This window comes from Zonotrichia leucophrys, chromosome 7 (genome assembly GCF_028769735.1).
Source record: "Zonotrichia leucophrys gambelii isolate GWCS_2022_RI chromosome 7, RI_Zleu_2.0, whole genome shotgun sequence".
In the NCBI taxonomy this organism is placed as follows: Eukaryota; Metazoa; Chordata; class Aves; order Passeriformes; family Passerellidae; genus Zonotrichia; species Zonotrichia leucophrys.
The window spans coordinates 24,387,559-24,407,771 of NC_088177.1; the positions used below are offsets into that span (position 1 = coordinate 24,387,559).

At 43.2% G+C, this 20,213-nt stretch overlaps 1 protein-coding gene across 5 annotated transcripts in view; it reads left to right on the plus strand.

The window, feature by feature from the left end:
* Positions 1-20,213, plus strand: part of WIPF1 (WAS/WASL interacting protein family member 1) — a 55,484-nt gene that overhangs the window by 15,853 nt on the left and 19,418 nt on the right. For 2 of the 5 annotated variants that reach the window (XM_064718284.1, XM_064718285.1), the window contains exon 2: positions 4,991-5,102. The exons of 1 other annotated variant lie outside the window; for it this stretch is intronic. Coding sequence is in view for 1 of the 4 variants with exons in the window: in XM_064718283.1 (XP_064574353.1) it covers positions 19,487-19,604 (118 nt within the window). In the remaining 3 variants the exon portion in view is untranslated. Of the gene's footprint in view, positions 1-4,990; positions 5,103-19,472; positions 19,605-20,213 lie in introns of those variants that run through there. 2 more of the 5 variants (XM_064718283.1, XM_064718286.1) reach the window with 2 other exon arrangements.

Here is a 20,213-nt window from a genome sequence, read left to right on the forward strand (position 1 = left end):
TACTCCATTGCCAATTATTTTAACCCATTGATATAAATTACTGGAGCTAGTTTGGCTCATTCAATAGTAATGAACTTGTGAGAGGTGGTAAGAAGCTCTGAGGCAGCAGATGGGAATGTAATCCCTGGCTGGTGGTCACCAGGAGGCTGCTCACAACATTGATGTCTTCATCTGGCACAGTTTAATTATAAAGATGACATTTTAGTGGAAACCTCTTAATTTATGTAGAAATTGCAGAGAATTCATCTACCCATGGGCAAAGAAGGAGCTCTGATTGGCGTGCTCTGGGTCTCTCACTGTAGCCATGGTTTTGTGGGACAGCCTGGGTAGTGGCACAGCCAGCTTGCTACTAGCACTTGTCTGGTTTTGCCTGGAAGTGAGAAAAGGGGGGAAAGAAATCTTGTGAGCTTTTGACCACCAAATCAGCTCCTCAGTGTGGTCCAGGGCACAGGCTGTGGAACCACTGTGCCAGCACACTTGGGGCAGCTGTGGGGTGCAGTGGGAGAACTGAATGGTGGATGCAGGACAGCCATGACTGAGTGTTGCTGCCAAAAGATTTGCATCCCAAATTTGCAGCATCACTGTCTCTTCAGTTTCTTCTTACCTTCAAGGTTTTCACATTCACACTTAGGTACAGCTCAAGCAAATCTGTGCCCTAGCAAAGATCCTTTCAGTCAGTCTGTAAGGAAACCCCTGTGGGTCTGTAACCCACTGCTTTCACACAGGCCTTGCCAGGCTGATCAGTCCCCCTGGCATTCTGTTGTTATTTCAACTTGCACTAAATAAAGGAATGCCACATTTATCTTCACCCCTCCATTAGCTTGATTGACAAGTGTTTAGTGTTTTCCACAAGGAGCATCTTCAGGAGAGCAGTATCTCCTTGCTGACTCTGGTGTGACCATTCTGCCTCTACTGTGACCTGGTAATCTTCAGACTTGACCTCCAGACTCTGACAGTGCACCTGGTGGTGCACTCGGTTAGATTGCCTTTCCAAAATTTATGTCTTTAAAAATAAAATTCTGATAAAGCACCACCTATTGACTAGTCCTGTAAACATAGTACTCTAATACAGTACTTTACTGTCCTTCCTTTTGTGACATATGTTCAGATCTATTTCCCCAGTGCTAAGATAACAATATGTGAATGCACACTCAGAAAATCTCTACTCTTCTAAAGGCATAAGCTACTTTTCATAGGACACAAACTTCTGTTTACTGTATTCAAATGAAAGTATTTCTGAAAATTGCTGATGACTGCATCTGTTTGAATTCATCAATTCACTACCACTCTGAACATTTGATAAACAAATAGCCTTGAACTGAAATTTCCCATGCCTGCAGTGTAATTACATTCTCCACTACTGCATTTGTTTCCCCTTTAAAAGCTGGGGGGAGGCACACTGAGTATACTGTGGCAGAATCGCATTCAGCATTTGGTATTAATATACAGTACAAAAAGGTCCATTGAATCATGGAGTGACTCAGAAGACAGTAGAGGAGGGCTTTTTGGCTATGCAGAAATGTCAGTGGTTCAGCATTAGATCGGGAATTTCTTTACATGTTGGGAGGGACATTTAGTTGTTTAATCTGATGTTAAAATGTGAGCGCAGTGAGTCTAGCAAGGTGCGGTGAGGAAGTGTGTCACATGCTCCTCACAGGAAACGAGCCTGGAGCTGCTGGGTAAGTTCAGAACTGGGTGACCTCCAAGAGATTCAAATAGCACAGGTTAGTGCTCTTAAAACATCTCTTTAGCTGTCCTGCCAGGGTTCTGCAGATGTATTTTCTCTGATTTTTGGCAGCAGTGGATGAGGAGCACTAGCACTCTGTGTGGCAGTTGTGCTAGTGGGCAGTAAGCAGTGTGGGATTTCAGAGCAGAACTCTACAGCACAGAAATAGGAAGCTCATCTGTGGGTTAGCTTGGTTTGTGCAAAGCTTGGAGCCTGCCTTGCAAGTACAACAGCAGTGAGGCCGGAGTCACGTTACAAGTGTGCATGAAGTCTTCTCCATCTTGTTAAGACTTTCATAAAATAAGTTAAAGGTCTGGATTTTTAATAGATGTGTTCAGTGTTAATAAATAGCAGAAAGCACTTTTCCAAGTAGAGGTTAAAATAATTGACTATAGTGAAAACTTCTTTTAGTTTGTTTTGGCTGTACCAAGTATGTAGCTCTTTGATTTTACTGGCACGGTTTCTTTGTAAGGTGTTCTTTCATTCCTGGTGATTTCTGTTGAGAAATTGCATCATGACTTTTCTGTGCTGGAGAGTTTCAACTTGGGAACACATTGCATCAGGAATTAAATTAATCTGAGTTGGTGCTGGAGAATTTGGGAGCTCTCAGAGGGAGACTTTAATGGGATGTATGTTTTGTACTCTAGCACAAATATAGATTTGTTACTTTTAAATTACTGGGCAATTGTGATTAATTACAAATCTTAAATGCGAAGTTGGAGTGCAATTCACAAAGAAAACAACCTTCAGGATGATAAAATGTATAATACAGTGGTAAGTGCACAGAATGTGAACTAAAAGGAAATCCCAGTATGGAAGTGAAATCCCACGTGGTTCTGGGAGAGCATGGGGAGGAGGAGGTGACAGCTGCACAGCCAGCTCCAGCAATGGTGGCTGGAGGCCAAGCTGCTCACTCTGCACCTTGGGTCACAGCTTGAGAGGCAGAGGGGTTTGGACAGGGGTGGGGGCAGCAATCTCACACGAAATGCAGCTGCTGGGGATGACAGTGCTGTAACAAGGCCATGCCAGGCCTGAAAATCAGAGATCTGAGCGTTGGGCAGGAAGTCCTAAAGCTGCCCATGCTTCTTCCCAAATGTTTTAAAAAGTGTTTTTCTGGTCATGTAGAAAATCAGAGTGAGTTTCACAGCTCTCTCACCCTCCTCATACCCCCTGGAGCCCTCATCCTGATGTCAGTGCAGAAACACCAGTGTAAGATGAACGCAGTGGCTCAGGCCAGGCCAGGCCGCGCCGGCACGTGGAGCTGGATGCTGCACTTGGCCCTGCTGCAGGGCATGGAGGGTCTTGGCAAGCTGGGAATAGCAGGGCCCTGTTCCTGGGCAGTCAAACAGCCTTGCAGAGCTTTGCTCTCGTATTTCAGGCTTTGGGGTTTTATATGCAGAGAAGGCTTTGGCCTTAGCTGGGCTCCTCTGCTTCTGTGAAACCAGCAAGTTTTCAGAGAGCCAGAGTTCTGCCCCAAATCAGCCTTTCTGATGTATTAGGGTTTATAGTCTTCACTGGAGCACTGTTTAACTGGGAATGCGATTTAAAAGCAATTTAGTAAAATCCCACTGCAGACATTTTCATTTCAGCCTAATCCTCTCTTATAGCGATTCATCTCAGATAGATTAAGAGTTGTTTTAAGCTAAATGTAATGGCTCGTAGATAATATATTTGAGCCTCCATGCAGTGGCTTGTGCCAGGTATTTGAAATGGAATTAAAAAATAAACTGATACGCATTCCTAAATAAATAAACCCTAACACTTCTACTCTGCTACCAGGAGTGAACTTATTTGGGATAACAGGATTGAAAGAGCAGGAGAGTTGTTCAAGAGGGGGGATTTCTGAATGGGCCTTTTCCAGCAGCTTGTATTATGAAATCCAGGGAAAGAATGTTTCTTCCTCTAACAAATTAAAAAGGAAATCTGCAAAAAGAGGAAAGGGAATAAAAAGTACAGACTAAACAAAATGAATTAAAATTGCATTGGAATGAGAGAGAAGGGAAACCAAAAAGAGAACATAATAAAAAATGGAACCAGATGGGGACAAATTCTGTGCTTAGGAAGCAGAGGCTACTCTTCAGCCGCACTTCAGAAGGAGGAGAGACTGTGTACATATGTCTGTGCATTTATTATCTATGGAAGAAAAAATAATTTTTTGTTTGTTTTTTTTTGTTTTTTTTTTTTTAGTTTTTTGTTTTTCCTTTCCCTTCAGCAATGCTAATAGAGGAGTTTGATTTGAGGGAGCTTCAAATTTAGATTAAAGCCTCATTAAAGAATCTTTAATTCTGCAAATAAATAGAATATACCACTCAATGTCACCTTAATCGCTGGCTGGTTTTACTCCCCAAAATCTACGTGGCTGTGTTGCACTGTTGAACTTGTGTCCACTGTGCACTTGGATCCATAGCACAGGGTTATTCTACTCTTGCAGGGGAAAACGTAGGAGTTAAGATGTGCAGCACCAGCTACTGCAAACCAGACCTGCATAGGCCAGCTTCAGAGAGTTTGCAGCAGAATCCCCTCGTGGGTTTCATTTTGCCACGTAGTGTATGCCAAGGTTGTGTGGCTGTGGGGGACTGGGCTCTTGAGACTGATTTCTAAATAGAAGTAAATCTGTAAAATGCTGAAAGGCTACTATGCTTACATTTTATTTTAAAATTACTGATTTTTAAAGATTTTATTTTGTTGTTTCTATTACTGAATACATAAAATGGTCAAGTGTATTTTTTGTGGGGGTGTTATTTGCAGCACATCTGTCACATCTTCCAGGCTGTTGCCTCTCCTTTAATTCCCCCCCACATTTGTTTCAGCTTTTGCACGTGTTTTTCTCTAGCCTAAACTACAGAAACCTCCTAATTACAAAGCTAGTTGTTGAACCATGTCTCTTAGTAGGAGCAGCTGTTGTAGTGGATAACTCTATTAGTCTTACCATCCCATCCATGGCTTTTTATGCCTTTTTGTTTTCCTTCCACCATGTATAATGGCTTTTACTATGTATGCAATGGTGAAGTTGGAAGAATGATCTTAAATTTGTTTGAGAATAAACTGGGTCCTCTGGCCTCAGTGAGCAATAAGGAGAACCCAGCCAGTGTGTTTTCCTGTTCTGATTCCTCTTTAGAAGGAGGGGGCTCTTCTTCACAGTACGCTTCCACTTTCTCATGCAGAGTTCCTGTTTATTCAAGGAAATACATAATGGACACATGCTCAGGCTCTGTGATCACCAACAGTTCATAATTAATAGTTCTATTCCTTTCTTCCTTGCAGGATTGTGCAACCTGGGAAATGTTATTGCCATTTAACTAACTTCAGGAAGTGTATTCTGGACTGAATTGACCAGACCTCCCATTCTATGCAAGCATCTCCTGCTGGTGACCAGGTACAGAGCCTGTGGGATTTGCACTGAGGGCTGGGAGTGGATGGGAGTTGTGGTGTGAGCAGCAGCACAGGAAGCTCCTCTGCTGTGTCATTCCTGGCTTGTAAGAGTTGGAAGCTACAGAGCTATCTCATGTCTTAGGTTGCACTGTGACAGTACAAGAGTCATTCTTCTCCAGGGCAGGATTAATGGCAGTGCCAGTTTACAGGCATGCTCTGATGTGCCACACCTTTCCTAATGTCAGATTTAGGTGCCTTAGGTCACATCAGATTTTCTGCCAAATCCATAAGCTTTTAACATGTGAAGTGAGTTATTTTCTGTTTGTTTTTGTGGGGTTTTTTTCCATTCTAGTAGTACAAGGCTTACAGTGAAGGGGTTTAAGGCTTAGCAGCTAGGTCAGGAGACCTTAGGTATGATATTACCAGGCACAATGAATTATAGTTGTCATGAATTAGAGCAGGTGACATTACTCTTGAAAACTGCACAGTGAATGAAGCCTGCAACGTTTACAGTTTGGTGCTAATGAACAGGTACAGTATGAAAAGGTTCACTGAAACACATGGTTAGTAAGAAAGAACAGTGTGTTTACTTCTAAAAAAAATTTAGTTTAATTAATTTTTAATTTAATTTTTGGTTTAATTTTCTTCTCATTGCAGCAGAGGGCCCATCAGAAAGCATGGGCTGTCAATAGGCTGCGTGTACTGATCTGGAGCTGGTGCAGTCCAGCAGATCAAGTATTTCCTATCTCAGATGCTCTGTGTTGTAAACCCCAACTGGTGGCTTCCTTCTGATTACTGGGCCATGTAGAAACTGATGCTGGGAGGGTCCCAGAGTGGTTTGGGATTTTGGTTCTCTGTAGACATGAGCACAGAACCATTCAGGGTTTCTTCTAGATAAGTCTGTAGCTGGTCTGAGTGGGTTGATGCTTTGGTGTAGTTTCAGCTGTGCACTTGCTTTGGAAATCACAGCCTGAGAAATCTGTGTGCTAGGCTTGGACAATGTGAGAGGGAAGAGCTAGCCCCAGGAACAGACAAATGTCTCACTTCATTTGGGGATCCACAGCTCTTACCAGGTATGGACTGCTGCTGGATGAGGGTTGGTGCAAAGGCTATTATTTGGAGAATTATTCCACAGGACTGAAAAAGATGGTACCACTGTGTGGTCAGTAGTCAAACCTCCCTGCTTGGGTAGGAGGGGATGGGCTGTTCAAAGAAGGGAGACAAGCAGGGTAAGGAAGATATGAGTATTTATAAACTGACATTTATAAACTTACAATGCGATACTGAGATAAAGATGATACATTGTCACTCTCAGCCATTTCACACATGATATGGGATTGTGGAAGGTCCCAGAAACAGCAGAAATAATGACAGCACAAATACCACCTGTGAGGAAAGACTGGAGGAAATATGATTGCTTAGCCTAAAGAGGAGAAGTTCAAAGAGACATGTAGCCAGTTTTCAAATAACCATGAAGAAGAAAGGAATGACTTCTTTTATGCATCACTTGTAAATAGTGTGAAAAATAGTAAATGAAATCACAGCAAACAGAGGTCTGAATAAAGTACTGGGAAAAGCTTAATTGGCTGATAGGATAATAACATAGATGACAGGGATATTGCAGACTTTCCATCAGTGGAGATTTTTAGAGAAAAAAGAGTTGAATACTGCCAGCAATGATATAATCTATGGGGGAAGGAAGGGGAAGGAAGGGTAGATGCCCTCTTCCAGCCCTGCTGTCTGTTGTTCTGTGTTTCAGTCTCCTTGTTGACAGTGACTTTGAAATTTTCTGGTTATTGATGAAAACTAAATAGTTATTTTAAAGGAATAAACATTTCCATATGGATGGTACAGTGTATTTCATAGTCCACTTTTCAAGGAGGGAATGGAAAATGCTGTTTCTGAGTTTTCTGAGGAGATCTTTCTCTTGGAAGTAAACAGATAAATGAGTGCATTATAGTCTGCACATTGTGGGAAGGTATTGAGTTATTGTTAGCAGCTGTCAGGGTAATGACCAGGTGTGCTCCTGCCTAAGAGGGGGACCTGGAAAGGCAGGCCCTGGTGCCTTCTCAGGTGAACAGAAAACTGCTCATTAACATCACAGATGTTAGAAGTCTGGTACTAATGGCAAACTTCAAATTCATGCTGGCTGTGTTGAGCAGCATTCCGTAATAGCAAGTTCTGGTGGATCAGTGCTCACCTGAAGAAGTGTTTGGCTGCAGAGCTGAGGCTCTGTTCACGCAGCAGCCCTGGTGCTGCTGTACCCTCTCTGTGTGGAAGCAGGGCTTTTTCTCTGAGTCGTGCTGCCTGGACTGGCTCTCCCTGTGACCCAGCCTCCTGTGAGCCTGCCTGCTCACAAGGGCCTTGGCACATGTGGAAGAAAACAATGATCCCTGCACCATCATTTTTTCAGGACTGCCAGTCAACAGGACTGCAGTTTAAAAGAGAAAGTAGACTTCATGAGAATAATGATGTCTTAGGACCTCATAAAACCAATCCAAAGCTTCCTTTCAGCTGTGAGTTTGATCCAGGTACTACAGCTCTCTGAGTTTAGGAAAAAAAATTGCTTTTTATTTGGAAGGTTGTGGCCTCAGATTTGAAGTAGGTCTTAACTCTCCATCTAATTACAAATTCTGGTTTTGAAAGCAAAGATGTTAGTAGTTACAGGTCAGTCTGCCATCTGCTAAATTTAGCTTTCAAATTTACTTAAAGTTTGGTTTTTACCCCTGCAAGCTAACCAAATCATTCAGCCAGTTTGATCAGGGTTTTGGCCATATTTACAGGATTCAGCAGATATGATGATAACTTTAGCTGGGGTTCAGCAACTGTGACAGCCACTCTTGTTACAGATAAGGGGAAATGGCTTGCCACCCTCCAGTACTTTCTGTTTCAGGGCACCTGCACTGAGCACTAAAGCCTGCAGTTTCTTTTCTCTTCTGAACTGCTGGTAGACTGGCACTAGCAAGGACAAATTACAGCTCTTCTTTGGAGTAAGAGCATTTGTCGAATGTTCTGAAGAGGAAATGGAAGTGATGAATGATGGTGTGTGGCTGCTTTTGGTTTTGTGGGTATGTTTTCATGGCACTGGTATGTCCTACATACTTTTTTTCAGCTTGAACTACACGAAATTACTACTTTCATGCAATAGACCTGCATTTGGAATACCAGCAGGAGCTCAGCTAGACCTGCTGTCTTGGGCAGGGGCCAATAATCTCTAAATCTAGCTGTTCCCTGGGTCCCAGTGAGTTCCTGTGCCACCTGTGTGGCAGGCTGCCTCAGAGGTGCCAGCTAACGCAGAGGTGCCAGCTAACCCAGAGGTGCCATGCTGGCTGGGCACCACTTCCAAAACATGGCAAGAGCCAGGAGGCACTGCTGACCCTGGAGCAGCTGGGTGAGGCCCCTTGTCTCTCCTCAGGCAGTGGCTTGTGGCTCCTGCTGGGTTCAGGCGAGATGTGCATTTGTCCCTCTTGGCATATTCACCTTCCTGGCCTCTGCCTGGGCCTGAACTGTGCAGTCACCAGCTGTGGCCCCACATGGGCTGTCACCACAGTGGCCTGAGCCCCCTGGTAAACCCATGCCTTCCAGGACAGGCACCCATGTGGCACACTGCCTTTTGCTACTCTTGCTTCATGGAAATATTTTGTTGTTGAAGGTCATATAAAACAGTTAGAGATATAAATATTTAAAATAAAATGCAGATAACTGAGTGGAACCTCTTGGCTTTTACTCACCATGACTTGGGAAACACTCTCTTTTGACATGTGTTGACTGAACCAGCTTCCTAAGTATCAAATGGAGGGATGCTGTGTGTTTCCAGCCCGGGTAGCTGCAGCAGGCAAGGCAGCTGTGCTGTTTTCCCGCTCAGGAAGGCAGTTCAGGACATGCCTTTGTCTTTGTGTAGGGGGAGATTGACTAGTTTGTGTCCTGAGCTGTGACTTTGCCCTATTTTTTTGGCAGAATCCATTAATAATCATTCTTTCCAGCTTCTCCTCTTTGCTTGCTAGTTAAGTACTTGCCATGTGCAGCTGTTAAAAGTTGTTTCCAAAGAGAAATAAATTGGAGCAAAAACTTCTGTAATTGGAGATGGGGAGGAAAGCAGATGGGCGTTTTCAGTTTGTTGTCCTTGGATGCTTTTTGTTTCATTTGTGCCACGCATTAAACCAGAGGCCTTTACAGGACTGTGTGCCCTCCTGCTTCTGCAATCTGTGTCCTCCCAGTCCTAGCTGGAGCAGCACCAATTTGCCTGTGTCCCTTGCAGGGATAATGGGGGCAGTCAGCATCAGTCAGAGAGCCCTGTGCTTCATCAGCAGTGCCATGATGTCAGTACAGCAAGATAGAAATCTCTTCAGGTCTCAAACTTTGACAAGGCATAAAAATAGTAGTTTCCCTCTCTCTTTTTTTTTTTTTTTTTGTTTGTTTGTTTTTTGTTTAACCCAAACCCCACATTATTAAGCACTCACAAATTTTAGTGCCTCTCCAGGTAGATCTGGGAATTTAAATTCCTGCGTTGTCTTTTATGTAACGTTAGAATTGCTTTGAGTTTGAAGGAACCATGAACTGATGAAAAACAGAACTGGTACATTGCCATCTATTAGATAATTGCCAAAACAAGTAGAGAAGCCTATTTCATAAATGAAATCTTCAGAAGCTATCTTTACTTACAGGGCTTCCAACTGAACAATGAAACCTTAGATTAGTCACAGACAACTTAACTGTGTGCCCTTACTGTGGGTGTTTAAATTGGCATCACCTGCTGCAATGCATGCTGTGTACTCGGATGCATACCTGCAAATTTCATGGTCCCAGTATCATTAAGTATTCAGCTAAAGGCCCAGGTCTCTAATCTGAAACCTCCAATTCAATGTTATCTCACCTATATTTCATGGACATATATATTGCATAAATATCAAGTCCTGCTGCAAAAGCAGATGGAAGGATTTATGTGAAAATGGCTTTACAAAGCTATTGTGAGTAAAATTTTTATTGTAGCTCTGTTCTAGTAAATGAAACAAAGTGTAATTGTGGTTGGTCAACACTTTGATCTCAGTTTGGCTTATAATGATATAAATATGAAGAATATTAGTATTGCCTGGATTTTGTTCTTTGCATTTTGGCAGCTTATTTATGAAATAATTGAAACGTCTCTTAGCTGTACCTCTCTTTTCCAAGTGACTTTTGACATTTTTTTCTTGCCAAAAGGCAGCGTTGGAAATACTTAACAGAAAAATTCATCCTTGTATTACTCAGGATGTTTTCCAGATTGGGCCAAGTGGAAATTGCTGGTGATAGGAACAGCACATGAGTATTGCTGGTGATTGCACACATGCAAATTCTGATGCTGAAGGCTGAGGTCTCTCCTATAGCCTGTGGAGAGATGTTCAGTGTGCTGTGGGTTAGATTTTGACTGCTCTGCAAAGAGACAAACTAAATCCAAATGGAGGAGGAAGAATTTCAGGTTTGTCCTTCCACTGCTTCTGCTGTAAATGGGAGTCTGGGTGAGCAGCCACCAGGACTCAGACTCCTTGCCTGGGGCTATCCCTAAACACCAGTCCGCAGGTTCCAAAAGCCCCTGGGCTGGCTCTGCAGGCCACCAATTCGCTTTGGAGCTGCCCTTCCCTTCCCTAGGAGTGAGTCTAGAGCAGGAGCTCCTCTGTGGGGTTTCTGTACATATTTCCATTAGGTAGCAGGTTTTTTGTCCAGTAACTGGTGCTGGAGGCAGGAAGTGCTGGTCAGCTCAGAATAAGGCATATGATGGTTCAGCACATTCAGTACTCAAGAGGAAAACATGAATCTTTATTGTCCCTGCTGCTGTTCTGCTTTAGCCCTAGAACTTTAACTGGCAGTCCTCATCATTTATCATACAGATTCTCATTACTGCTTTGGGATTATATCTTCTTCTAAGTCTAAGACTTAGGTCTGGAATGAAACCAGAGCAGTTCCTGCTAAGAACAGGTGGTACTTTTTTTTTAATGAAAAAAAATACTCTTTAAGATTTTTCTTGTAGTTCCAACTCAATATCAGATTAAAATCAATGTTTTTTAAAAGAGAAAATGATGGTCAGATTTAGTAGATTTTTATACATGATGCAAAGAACCAGACAATGCAGAGATAGTGACAACCTGCTTTATTTAATGATTCCTTAATGGTAATCTGATCTGTCACTTTTGTACAATCCATCTAAAGGTAGTTTTGAGGTTGTCTTATTGAACATTTTTAATAGCAGTAATGTGTTGCTTCCTCTGTCTGTATCTCTGAAGTTGCAGGAGAAGTTTACTGCTGGGTTCTACCCAGGCAGATAATTAGGTGGTGCAGGAGCGTAACATTTTGGCTTTGTTTTTAATATGGATTACAATAAGCCATCATTTACCAGTACTGGTGGGATATTAGGTGATCATGTAATTTCACATGTGCAATTAGATGTTTTCAGTAATATTATTGCTTTCCTTTTTTGTTTTTAAATTCATCCTTTTCAAACCAAAATGCGTATGGTAAGACATTTGAGATTAATTTTAATCTCTTATCCTTGATTTACCTTCTGGTTGGGTTTTTTATTGCTTTGGATGCAATTTCTAAAGTTTTATAGACCATTGAGAACAGATAATGAACTTTTGGCCACAGTATCTTGAGTAGTTTGGGATGAGCTAAGATTGGCTCCAATGTGAAGAAGGGGCAGTTGAAGTCCCACAGTCTGGGGAGGGGTTATTTGCTCAAAAAAGAAAGAGAAAAGAGAAAACCCTCTCATTGCTTCTGGTTACTCTTTGTCCCCTCTTTTCCCTCCCCTTTATTATTTCCATCCTGATTTTAAAGTCTCTTCCACAGGTTTGTTTTTATATTTCCCAGATCCTTTAAAAATAATGACTGAAACCATAGCAGCCCATGGGAAAGCTTTCCGAGACACAGCGTGAGCTAGAGGCAGGCCAAACCTCAGAGGCAGAGCTCTTTCCAAGCAAGGAAGAGTGGATACTGAGAGTTTCTTTGGCTGTTTGTGCAAATGGGTGCTTTGTTGTCCAGCTTCTGTGTGTGCAGATGCCCAGCTTCACCCTCTATCTGCATTTTGGGGGGTTGAAAGTGATAGTCATTTATTACTGTAAGCTATCTGTAAAATTTGTGAGAGTTTCATTTTGTAGCTATTCTCAGAGGAGGATCTAAGATAAAATACCTACCTTGGTAGATACTGAAAGTATGCAAAGTAATGGTATATTTTGTATATGATATATATTCATTTTTAAGTCAGTAAACTGAAAATTTTTAATTGCTTTTGTGCAAACTTGTGCTAGTTCCTTAGGCAATGTGAATTGTAAATAAGTAACTGTTTTGTAGCAGCCCAGCGGTGTCTGCAAAAAACTTAATTTTTCCTGGCAATGTTACTGAAATAAGCTTTCAAATGGCAGATCAAATGGTGTTTTACAGCTTTTTGAAGTGAAGGTCAGAGAAGGTTTGTGAACACAGGGAATACAGGGGATATGCAGAATGAGTTCTCCTGTAGTACCTACGCAGTTGGTAAGAAGTGGGGTGAGTTTCTGTTCAATATCAGTGGGTGGTTTGTGAGCAGGGCACAGAGAGAGGGTGCATTATGGGGAGTTTGTTGATAGCTGTGGTCCTTGGAGACAGATGACAGCATATCTTGCTGGTTGCTCTCCCCAGGTTCATGGAGCAAGGTACCAGCAGTGCTGAGCACAAGGCATGGCATCTCTGTGCCAACCATGGCTGTGGGCCGTGCTCCACCAGCCTTCCTGATCCAAAGGATGGGGTTGTGGGAGTCAGTGCCAGCCTTGCCTGCTGACTGTGACACTTTGCAAATTCATTACTTTGGTGCCTCACAAGTGATCTGGTTTAATGACTAACCCCGAGCTACAGTGCAAATCCTTCCTTGGGAGAGAACATCAAGGGACTTCATGGGATGCCCTCTTCCTAATCTCTGTCTGACCTCAAAAAGTTCAAATGCTTCAGCAAAGTCAGAAGGTACAATGAGTCTCATCCAGTTGCCTCTGAAAACTGGCCTGAGCCTTTCCATGAACTCTAATGAGAATAAATTCAAGCTCTCCATCTCTACCCTGTCCAGTGGAGATTTCTCACCACTTTGCAGCTTCAAATCATTCAAAATTAACTTCAAGAATGGAAAATTAGGTTTTTTTAAAAAATTAAAATCTCGGCCAGACCTGGTTGCCTGTTTCTTACCAAACTGATTTATGGGTCTTGCTGCATTGAACTGAGGCTTTTATTGACAGTAACCTGGCTCTGAGGTGGTGGTTCTCTGCACTGTCCATGGTGGGGCAGGCTCCCTTACAATATGCAGATCTGGGGCTGGCTTTTGTTTTGTTTTTCCCACACTCCAGGCAGATCAGTCTTTGATTGCTCCTCTAATGGCAGGTATTCAAGTTACTCTAATTTATGTCAACACCTGGGCTGTAAAAACTCCAATGCACTCTTGCCTGTGCAGTTGGTCTTTCCCTGATGACTGCCCAGGCCACTTAGCTTTTTATTTGGGCTTTTGATGTGAAATCTGAGCTGATCTCTGTGCACTGTAGTTTTTCAACATTCTCATAGGAATATTGTAATATTTATAAGAGGGATTGGAAAACGATGCTTTCAATTCATTCCACGTCTTGCCCTTATGTGCCTCAGATTTCCCCTTAAGTGGCACTTACTATTTTAATATCATTTTATAGATGCTGCCTTTAGTAGAACAGCCACAATTCACTGCATGTTTAGTAAGACTTAGTTGATTGTGATGAAAAAAATGCTTTATATTAAAAAAGCCTATCTGAATGCTGAATTGAATTCTAAACTCATAGCTACTGAGAAATGAAGCAATCTGGTAGTGTGGGAGGTTCTTGATCCTTTTCTGCAAGTATCCATTGTTGTTAAATGTTTTTGACTGCTGCTTCGTGTCATGCTGTTGATTAGAGAAAGATGAATGAAGGCACCATCAGCAATGGTGTTGTGCAGGTCACATCATTATTCATTTAGTGCCCTGGGCATGGAGATGATGTGGTGTGGGGCATCCCATAGCTCCTACAGTGTGATCTGCAGCTCCAGATGGGCTCTTTTCATCCCAGCCTCAGGACTTGCAGAGGTTCACCCCTCTCATTATAACTGCTGCTCTGAAGGGGCTCTGTGCTCTGAAGCACACCTGTGGGGGGGACAGCAGAATTCCACCAGCAAAATCCCAGAACTTGCTCTCCATATTTGATTACTTTCTTGACTTTTTTCTATGTGTACTAAAAGTTGCAACAGCTCAAATATCCAAAAAACCCTCCATTTGGACTAATTTATGGTACTTTTGGCCTGTTATGCTACAGAAAAGTGGATAGAAGGGAAAAAATGCTCCAGGTTTCTGTCAATTTGATTCAAAGAGCAGGGTTGCTGTCGTGTTACACAAAGCAAACAAGTGGTGAGAGCTGTAGCAACCTAGAAATAGAAGTGGAGTAATAGGTGGAAAGGCAAAAGGTGGATATGGTCGTGTCAACAAAAGCTGTTTTCCCATGGTAACAAGCTGGGGATTCCAAAGGGCAGGCCATCCCTTTCTGCTTCTGGGTCACCAGATGTGGCTTGTGGGAAACATCCCTCCCTGCCCCTCACTGTTTGCTGCCTGCCACTGCCAGGCCATGAGTGACCCTGCCTGCTCAGAGATGAGTGGTGCCATGTTGTGAGGATAAGATGGAGGAAAAAGTCTTGGTTGTAAGTGCAATTATTTTTATTCTCATTTAGGACTAAATAATCTGGAGACAATACTCAGAAATTGCTAATTTCTGAACTAGCCTGTTCACACTACAAACAGCTCCTTGACTTTAAGACAATTTTGGGGAGAAAGCTGTGCACTGCTGAGCAGCCACATGACATTGAGTGAGCACTACTACAGTGATGAGACACTGGAAAAAGTAGCCCCATTGCAGAGAAGCTCTTGGGCTATATGTTAGGAGCACTATTTTGTGAACACTTAAGCGTTCACAACGAGGAGCAGATGAGGGAATAAGCTGGAGAGAGACATCAGGTCCTTTTTTGCCCCAAGTGTGTTGTCCCTGTGTGGAGAGGTTGCCCCTGTGGCCTCTCCAGAGCACTGGGAGTCAAGTGTCCCTTTCAAGGTCACCTCCAGCCTGTGAGAATCCTCCTTGGCTGTGCTGGGGCAGTGCCTGGATAACAGCCTTGTGTGTTGGTTCCAGCACTCACCTTGGCGAGAGGTGGGTGGGTGGTAGATGGTGAAGTGTTGCAGGCAGCTGCGCTCTGGAGCTGAAGGAGAGCTCACAAACAGCTCATCCTTAGCCATCACTTCTGTCTGGGAGAGAGGGTGAAGCCTTTTGCCCTAGGGTTTGCTGCAGAGTGGCTGGGGGAAGGGCCCTTCATTTTTTGGTGATAGCAATGGGATGGAGCTGGCAGAGGTGGCAGTGTCTGAGCATGTGTCCTCCTGAAGACTGGGATACAGCCCAGTAATTAGATTTTTCTGCTGGATTTGCCTCTGGCCTCCTGCTTGGGAATGATGCACATGTGCCTGTTTCAAGAAGAGTGAACTCCCTCCTGAGGTGCCTGGTGCAGCAGGGGCTTTGCTCCAGGTGTCCTGTGCAGCACTGAGGTCCTGTTCCCAGGGCCAGGTTACTATGGTGGGGAATGTGACCTGACCCTTGTTGCCTGGACAGACAGGAGTGTTTTTGTACAACTCCTCTGGGCACACTGGCTGAAAGAAATGATAGAGTATGGATTGGATGTAAGCAATTTCTGTTTTCAGTGAGTCAGATACTTTCTTCTATAGTGTGTTTGCTCTGACATAATCAGCTTTTCCTCAAGTCTACATCCAGACATGTAGACTGACCAAAAGCTTAGCTGTTTTTTCCAAACAGGACTATATTGGTTACCAGAGGCAGTCCTCCAAAGTTACCCATTGCCTGTGATCCTCTGCATATCTTGAAAAGTATTTCACTGAAAAAAATAATCTTTTTAAAATACTTGGATTAAAACAACTTTCTGTCACCATAGCAGCCTATTTCTTAGCTGTAATTTTTTATGGATGCATCACCACTGGATTTTCTCCATAAAAGTCTCATTGTGTTTGACAGATGAGGTTTGCTGGATGCAACTTGCTGTGGACCATAGGTGCATCTGGCTGTTACTGCTCTCACATCTGGGTCCTGTGCTGGCTCAGGGCTCTCTTGACTCACTAGTCACTGACACACACAGTAACCTGCTCTGTTACAGTATTCCTGTGGTGGTAGGAAGTAGATGCAAAGTGTTTGGGGGGTTTTAGGTCTCTGGGAAATTACCCAGTGTGGGCTGCAGATCATGCTGATTGGAGGATCACTGCACTTGGCTGGATGCTCTGGGAGGAGGGAGTGAGCATGAGGAGTGTGGAGGAAGATGGAGATGCTGTAGGGTTGACAGAGCACAGGGGATGACATGCATAGAGACATGAAAGCACCTGACAGCATCCTCACTTTTTGCCCCTCACTAGTCATGTCTTTTGTTTGTTCTTGTTATTATTTATCTTTACTGGTCCTCACTAGCTCCCCAACATCTGCACCTTTCATATACCTCTTACAATGGCATCACTGAGCTAAACTAACTCTACAATTTCTTGTAAAGGTATGTCCAAAACAAAAAACATATCCTCTCTCTGCAGCTTAAGTAGGGTGGGAAAAATGCTCACTGTGATACTGGCTTGACATGTTTCTTTCCCAAGAACTGCCCCATACGCTTCTGCCAGAGACCCTTCACATTCTTGCCTTCCACTTCTCTCCTTTTGGTCTCTGCCTGCAGCAGGACGGTGTTGCATCCCCCACATCAATCACTGCTGAATTGGAAAAGGTGTACTTCCCATTGGGACATCCTCCTGTGTGTTGTTCATCTTGGACCAAATCCTATTTCAGGGCCGCATAGATCTCATCCACTTCCACCTGTGCCTGTGAATAAAGCTTCTCATCCTTCACCCCTCCAGTGGGTCTAGGCAGGAGCTCTCCATCACTGACTGCTATACCTCCTCTGCCCTGGCATTTTGTGTAAAGGGTGGCATTTTTCAGTGTGGTGGAAAGTCATACTCAAAGTCATACTCATTTTGGGCACTGCAGAGAGTTTCCTTGAACTGCCAAAAGTCCCCAGTAAAGTAGGCTTCCTCTCTCTGGCAGCAGCAGCTCCCCAGAACTTCCCTGGGTCTCAGACAGCCAGAGTAACTTCTCTTCTATTGGTCTCTCTTTTGGCTGTCCAGATCTCTGCAGGTGGTTTTAGGGGTGAAAAGTTAGTGCCTACTTTTGGTACCACAGCTTCCTCCAGACAGTGTGGTAGTGTGTTGTTAAGTTTCTTGTGTTATTCCCCCAATTTATGTATTGTTCTCCCCTATTATGTATAAAATGGTTTCGTTCCCCCAGTTTTTCCCGCCACTGCTAGCCTGTCAGCTAAGTTGCTATAGCAACTGCTATTCATAGTTGCCGATATATAATTGCTTCTCCCCTGGTTTCCCTTATAAGTGAAAGTTGTTTCCTCCCTGTCCAGTCAATCACTCCCTTCCTCCTCCCAGGTTTCGAGAACCTTCTCTTCTCTAGGGATGGTGGTTGGCTGGGGTCCCAGGACACCTCCTTTACCTTTTGATTATTGGTCTCCATGGAGTGTCAGTTCTGTGAAGTTCATCCCCTCACCTTTCCTGATTGGCTCTGTCTGTACCCACTCCCTTGCTTTATAATCCTGTTTTCACCCCCTATGAAAAAAAAACTTTTTCCCGGATGGTTTCCCGGTGTTTGGATGCAGCATCACCGTCAATAAACCGATGTTTAACCCCCGGGAAATGGTCAGTTCCGTTCCTCTCCTATACCAGCGAGGTACGCCAGTCCGCAGCCAGCACAGCCCGAGGCCATCAGACGCTGGAAGGGTGCTGGCCAGGAATTGCAGAGGGGCGTCGGCCTTTCGCCCTCAGCTAGTCGGATTCTAAACTTCGGGCCACATACGTTCTCCTCTGCAAGACAGGATAGGACAATCTACATTCTCACACCCTTGTAATGCCCTGTCTCAGGCCACAAAATCTTGTAATCCCTGCACCAAAAGGATTTTCTTCTCAGCCAAAAACTATTTTAAAAGACCATCACTGGTGTTAAAGGACTCAAATACTGACAGTAACATTTTAGATGTCACTTTGTCTCCTGAAGCTGGTGAGCTTCAGAAGTTTTATCCCAGTTAGGAGAATGAAAATCCAGGCTCTCCTGCTGAGTAGAAGGCTGTTACACAGCAAATCCCAGTGTCTCAATTAAAACTTTTATTAGGTTACTTGAATGCCAGGTAGGCTTTTCACTCCTCCATGTGCAAGTGATTGAGGCCAGAGAGTCTCCTAAATATTCTTTCCTTACTCTGTAGGGGAATTCTTCAGTATCTTCCAGTAGCTTCAGGCCCAACTGAATTTGGTTTGGTACCCTTGTTGAACTCTTTAGGGACTAAAACTCATCTGTCGGTGTATTTATTTATAGATGTCTATATATTTAGAAACTTTAATAAAAAGAGAAGAAGAAAAACACCTGATATTTTTCAGGGGGGGTTTACTGGTGTGGTGTTGCATGGGAGGGGCACCTTCAGCATCCTCTGAAGTTCTCATTCACACTGTCACACTCCTGGGTTGACACTTGGTGCAGGCAGCCCCTCTGGCCTTGGGAGATGGTGGTGGTGGAATGTGGGACATGTAGGCTTACCAATCACTCAGGTCTGCCAAGGAAAGTGGGAGCAAGGGGTTCAAATTTCATTACATCCTTGTAACTATTTTTAGCAAAGAAGCTTAATAGCTCGGTACTCTGTTAAAAATGATTAATGAAAAATACTGTGGTCTATATAAAACTGATTGTAAGTGATTTTCCAACTACTTTGTAATGTGTTTAGAGTTAGCTGTCCTTTTTGTTTTGAGAGCTACCTTACTAAAGTATTTGGTAGTGTGGCCCAATTTCCTCAAATTCAGATTTTAAAACAAAAATAATTCCTTTCTTTCATTAGGAGAAAGTAATGGATTTTGAAAGAATCAAGTCAAGACTGATTTGGAAGTTGGGCTCTTTTGCATAGGGGAGCAATCAGCATTTTAATTGGCAACTTCAGAGATTTTTTCCCCTTAAATTTATACATTGTTTCATTTCTACAGTTGTTTGTTCCTTCCTCTTTTTTTGCTTGGAAATTAATCATGCAGGAAATGATTAACCACAGTGAGTTTGTCTGTCTGCCTCTGACTCAATGTTTAAGCGGGAGGGCCTTCAAGCAGCTCAAAATGTCTGACCTGATACAAACCAAGCACTTGCAGTGTGGTTGTTCACACTGTCTATCCCACAATAAAGGTCATACTTTTTGTTTCATTTGTTTCATAGCTTCTTAAAAGATGTGATCATTTACACTAGAAATGCCTAACATATTTTGTAGGTGCCTAGAAAATGTTAGGACATGTGTCCTGGGTTTTCAAGTACCAATACACCTTCAGCCTTGGTCTTCTGCAACCAGCTCCTTTTCAACAACCCTGCAGCACCAAGCATTATAAGAAACCTGGTTGTTAACAGATCTGGTGGGTAAAATTTATTTTTAGGTGGATTGGTTACTATTTCAGGTATTTTATAGCATCAGTTGTTAGCAATTTAACATAATAGCCTTTTTTTAAATTCAGTTCTTTCCCACTGACCAAAAGCAAATAATGATGTGAGTCCATTGCAGAAGTGTAGGACAGTAACCAAAGCTTTCCTCTAATGGCAGAGTTACACTTAACTTCTCAGGACATCTCTATGCTCTGTGATAAACAGTCATCCTGTGAACTGGTGATGAACAGAGCAGCTGCAGAGTTCGAGTTCAGCATTGTGCTGCCTCAGCTGTTTTGGTTCTGCAGCCCAGGAGGTGCTCCCCTCCCAAAGCTGCTCCCAGCACTGCCCTGGGCTGTGAGAGCAAGCCACCAGGCCACTGCATCTCTTCAGACCATTGTTGTGTTTTGTGTAGGCTTATAGTGAGTTAAAGAAATAGACTGTACAGAATTTAACAGCCAAACACCAAGGATGAGTTGGAGATTCAAAGACAGAGATGCTGTTTCTTCTTGGAAAGTTTCAGCTTGAATTTCTAAAAATCTCCTTTTCATCAGCAGAAGCAGAGTCAGTGACAAAAGTAAGAGTGAGACAGTATTGCAGCT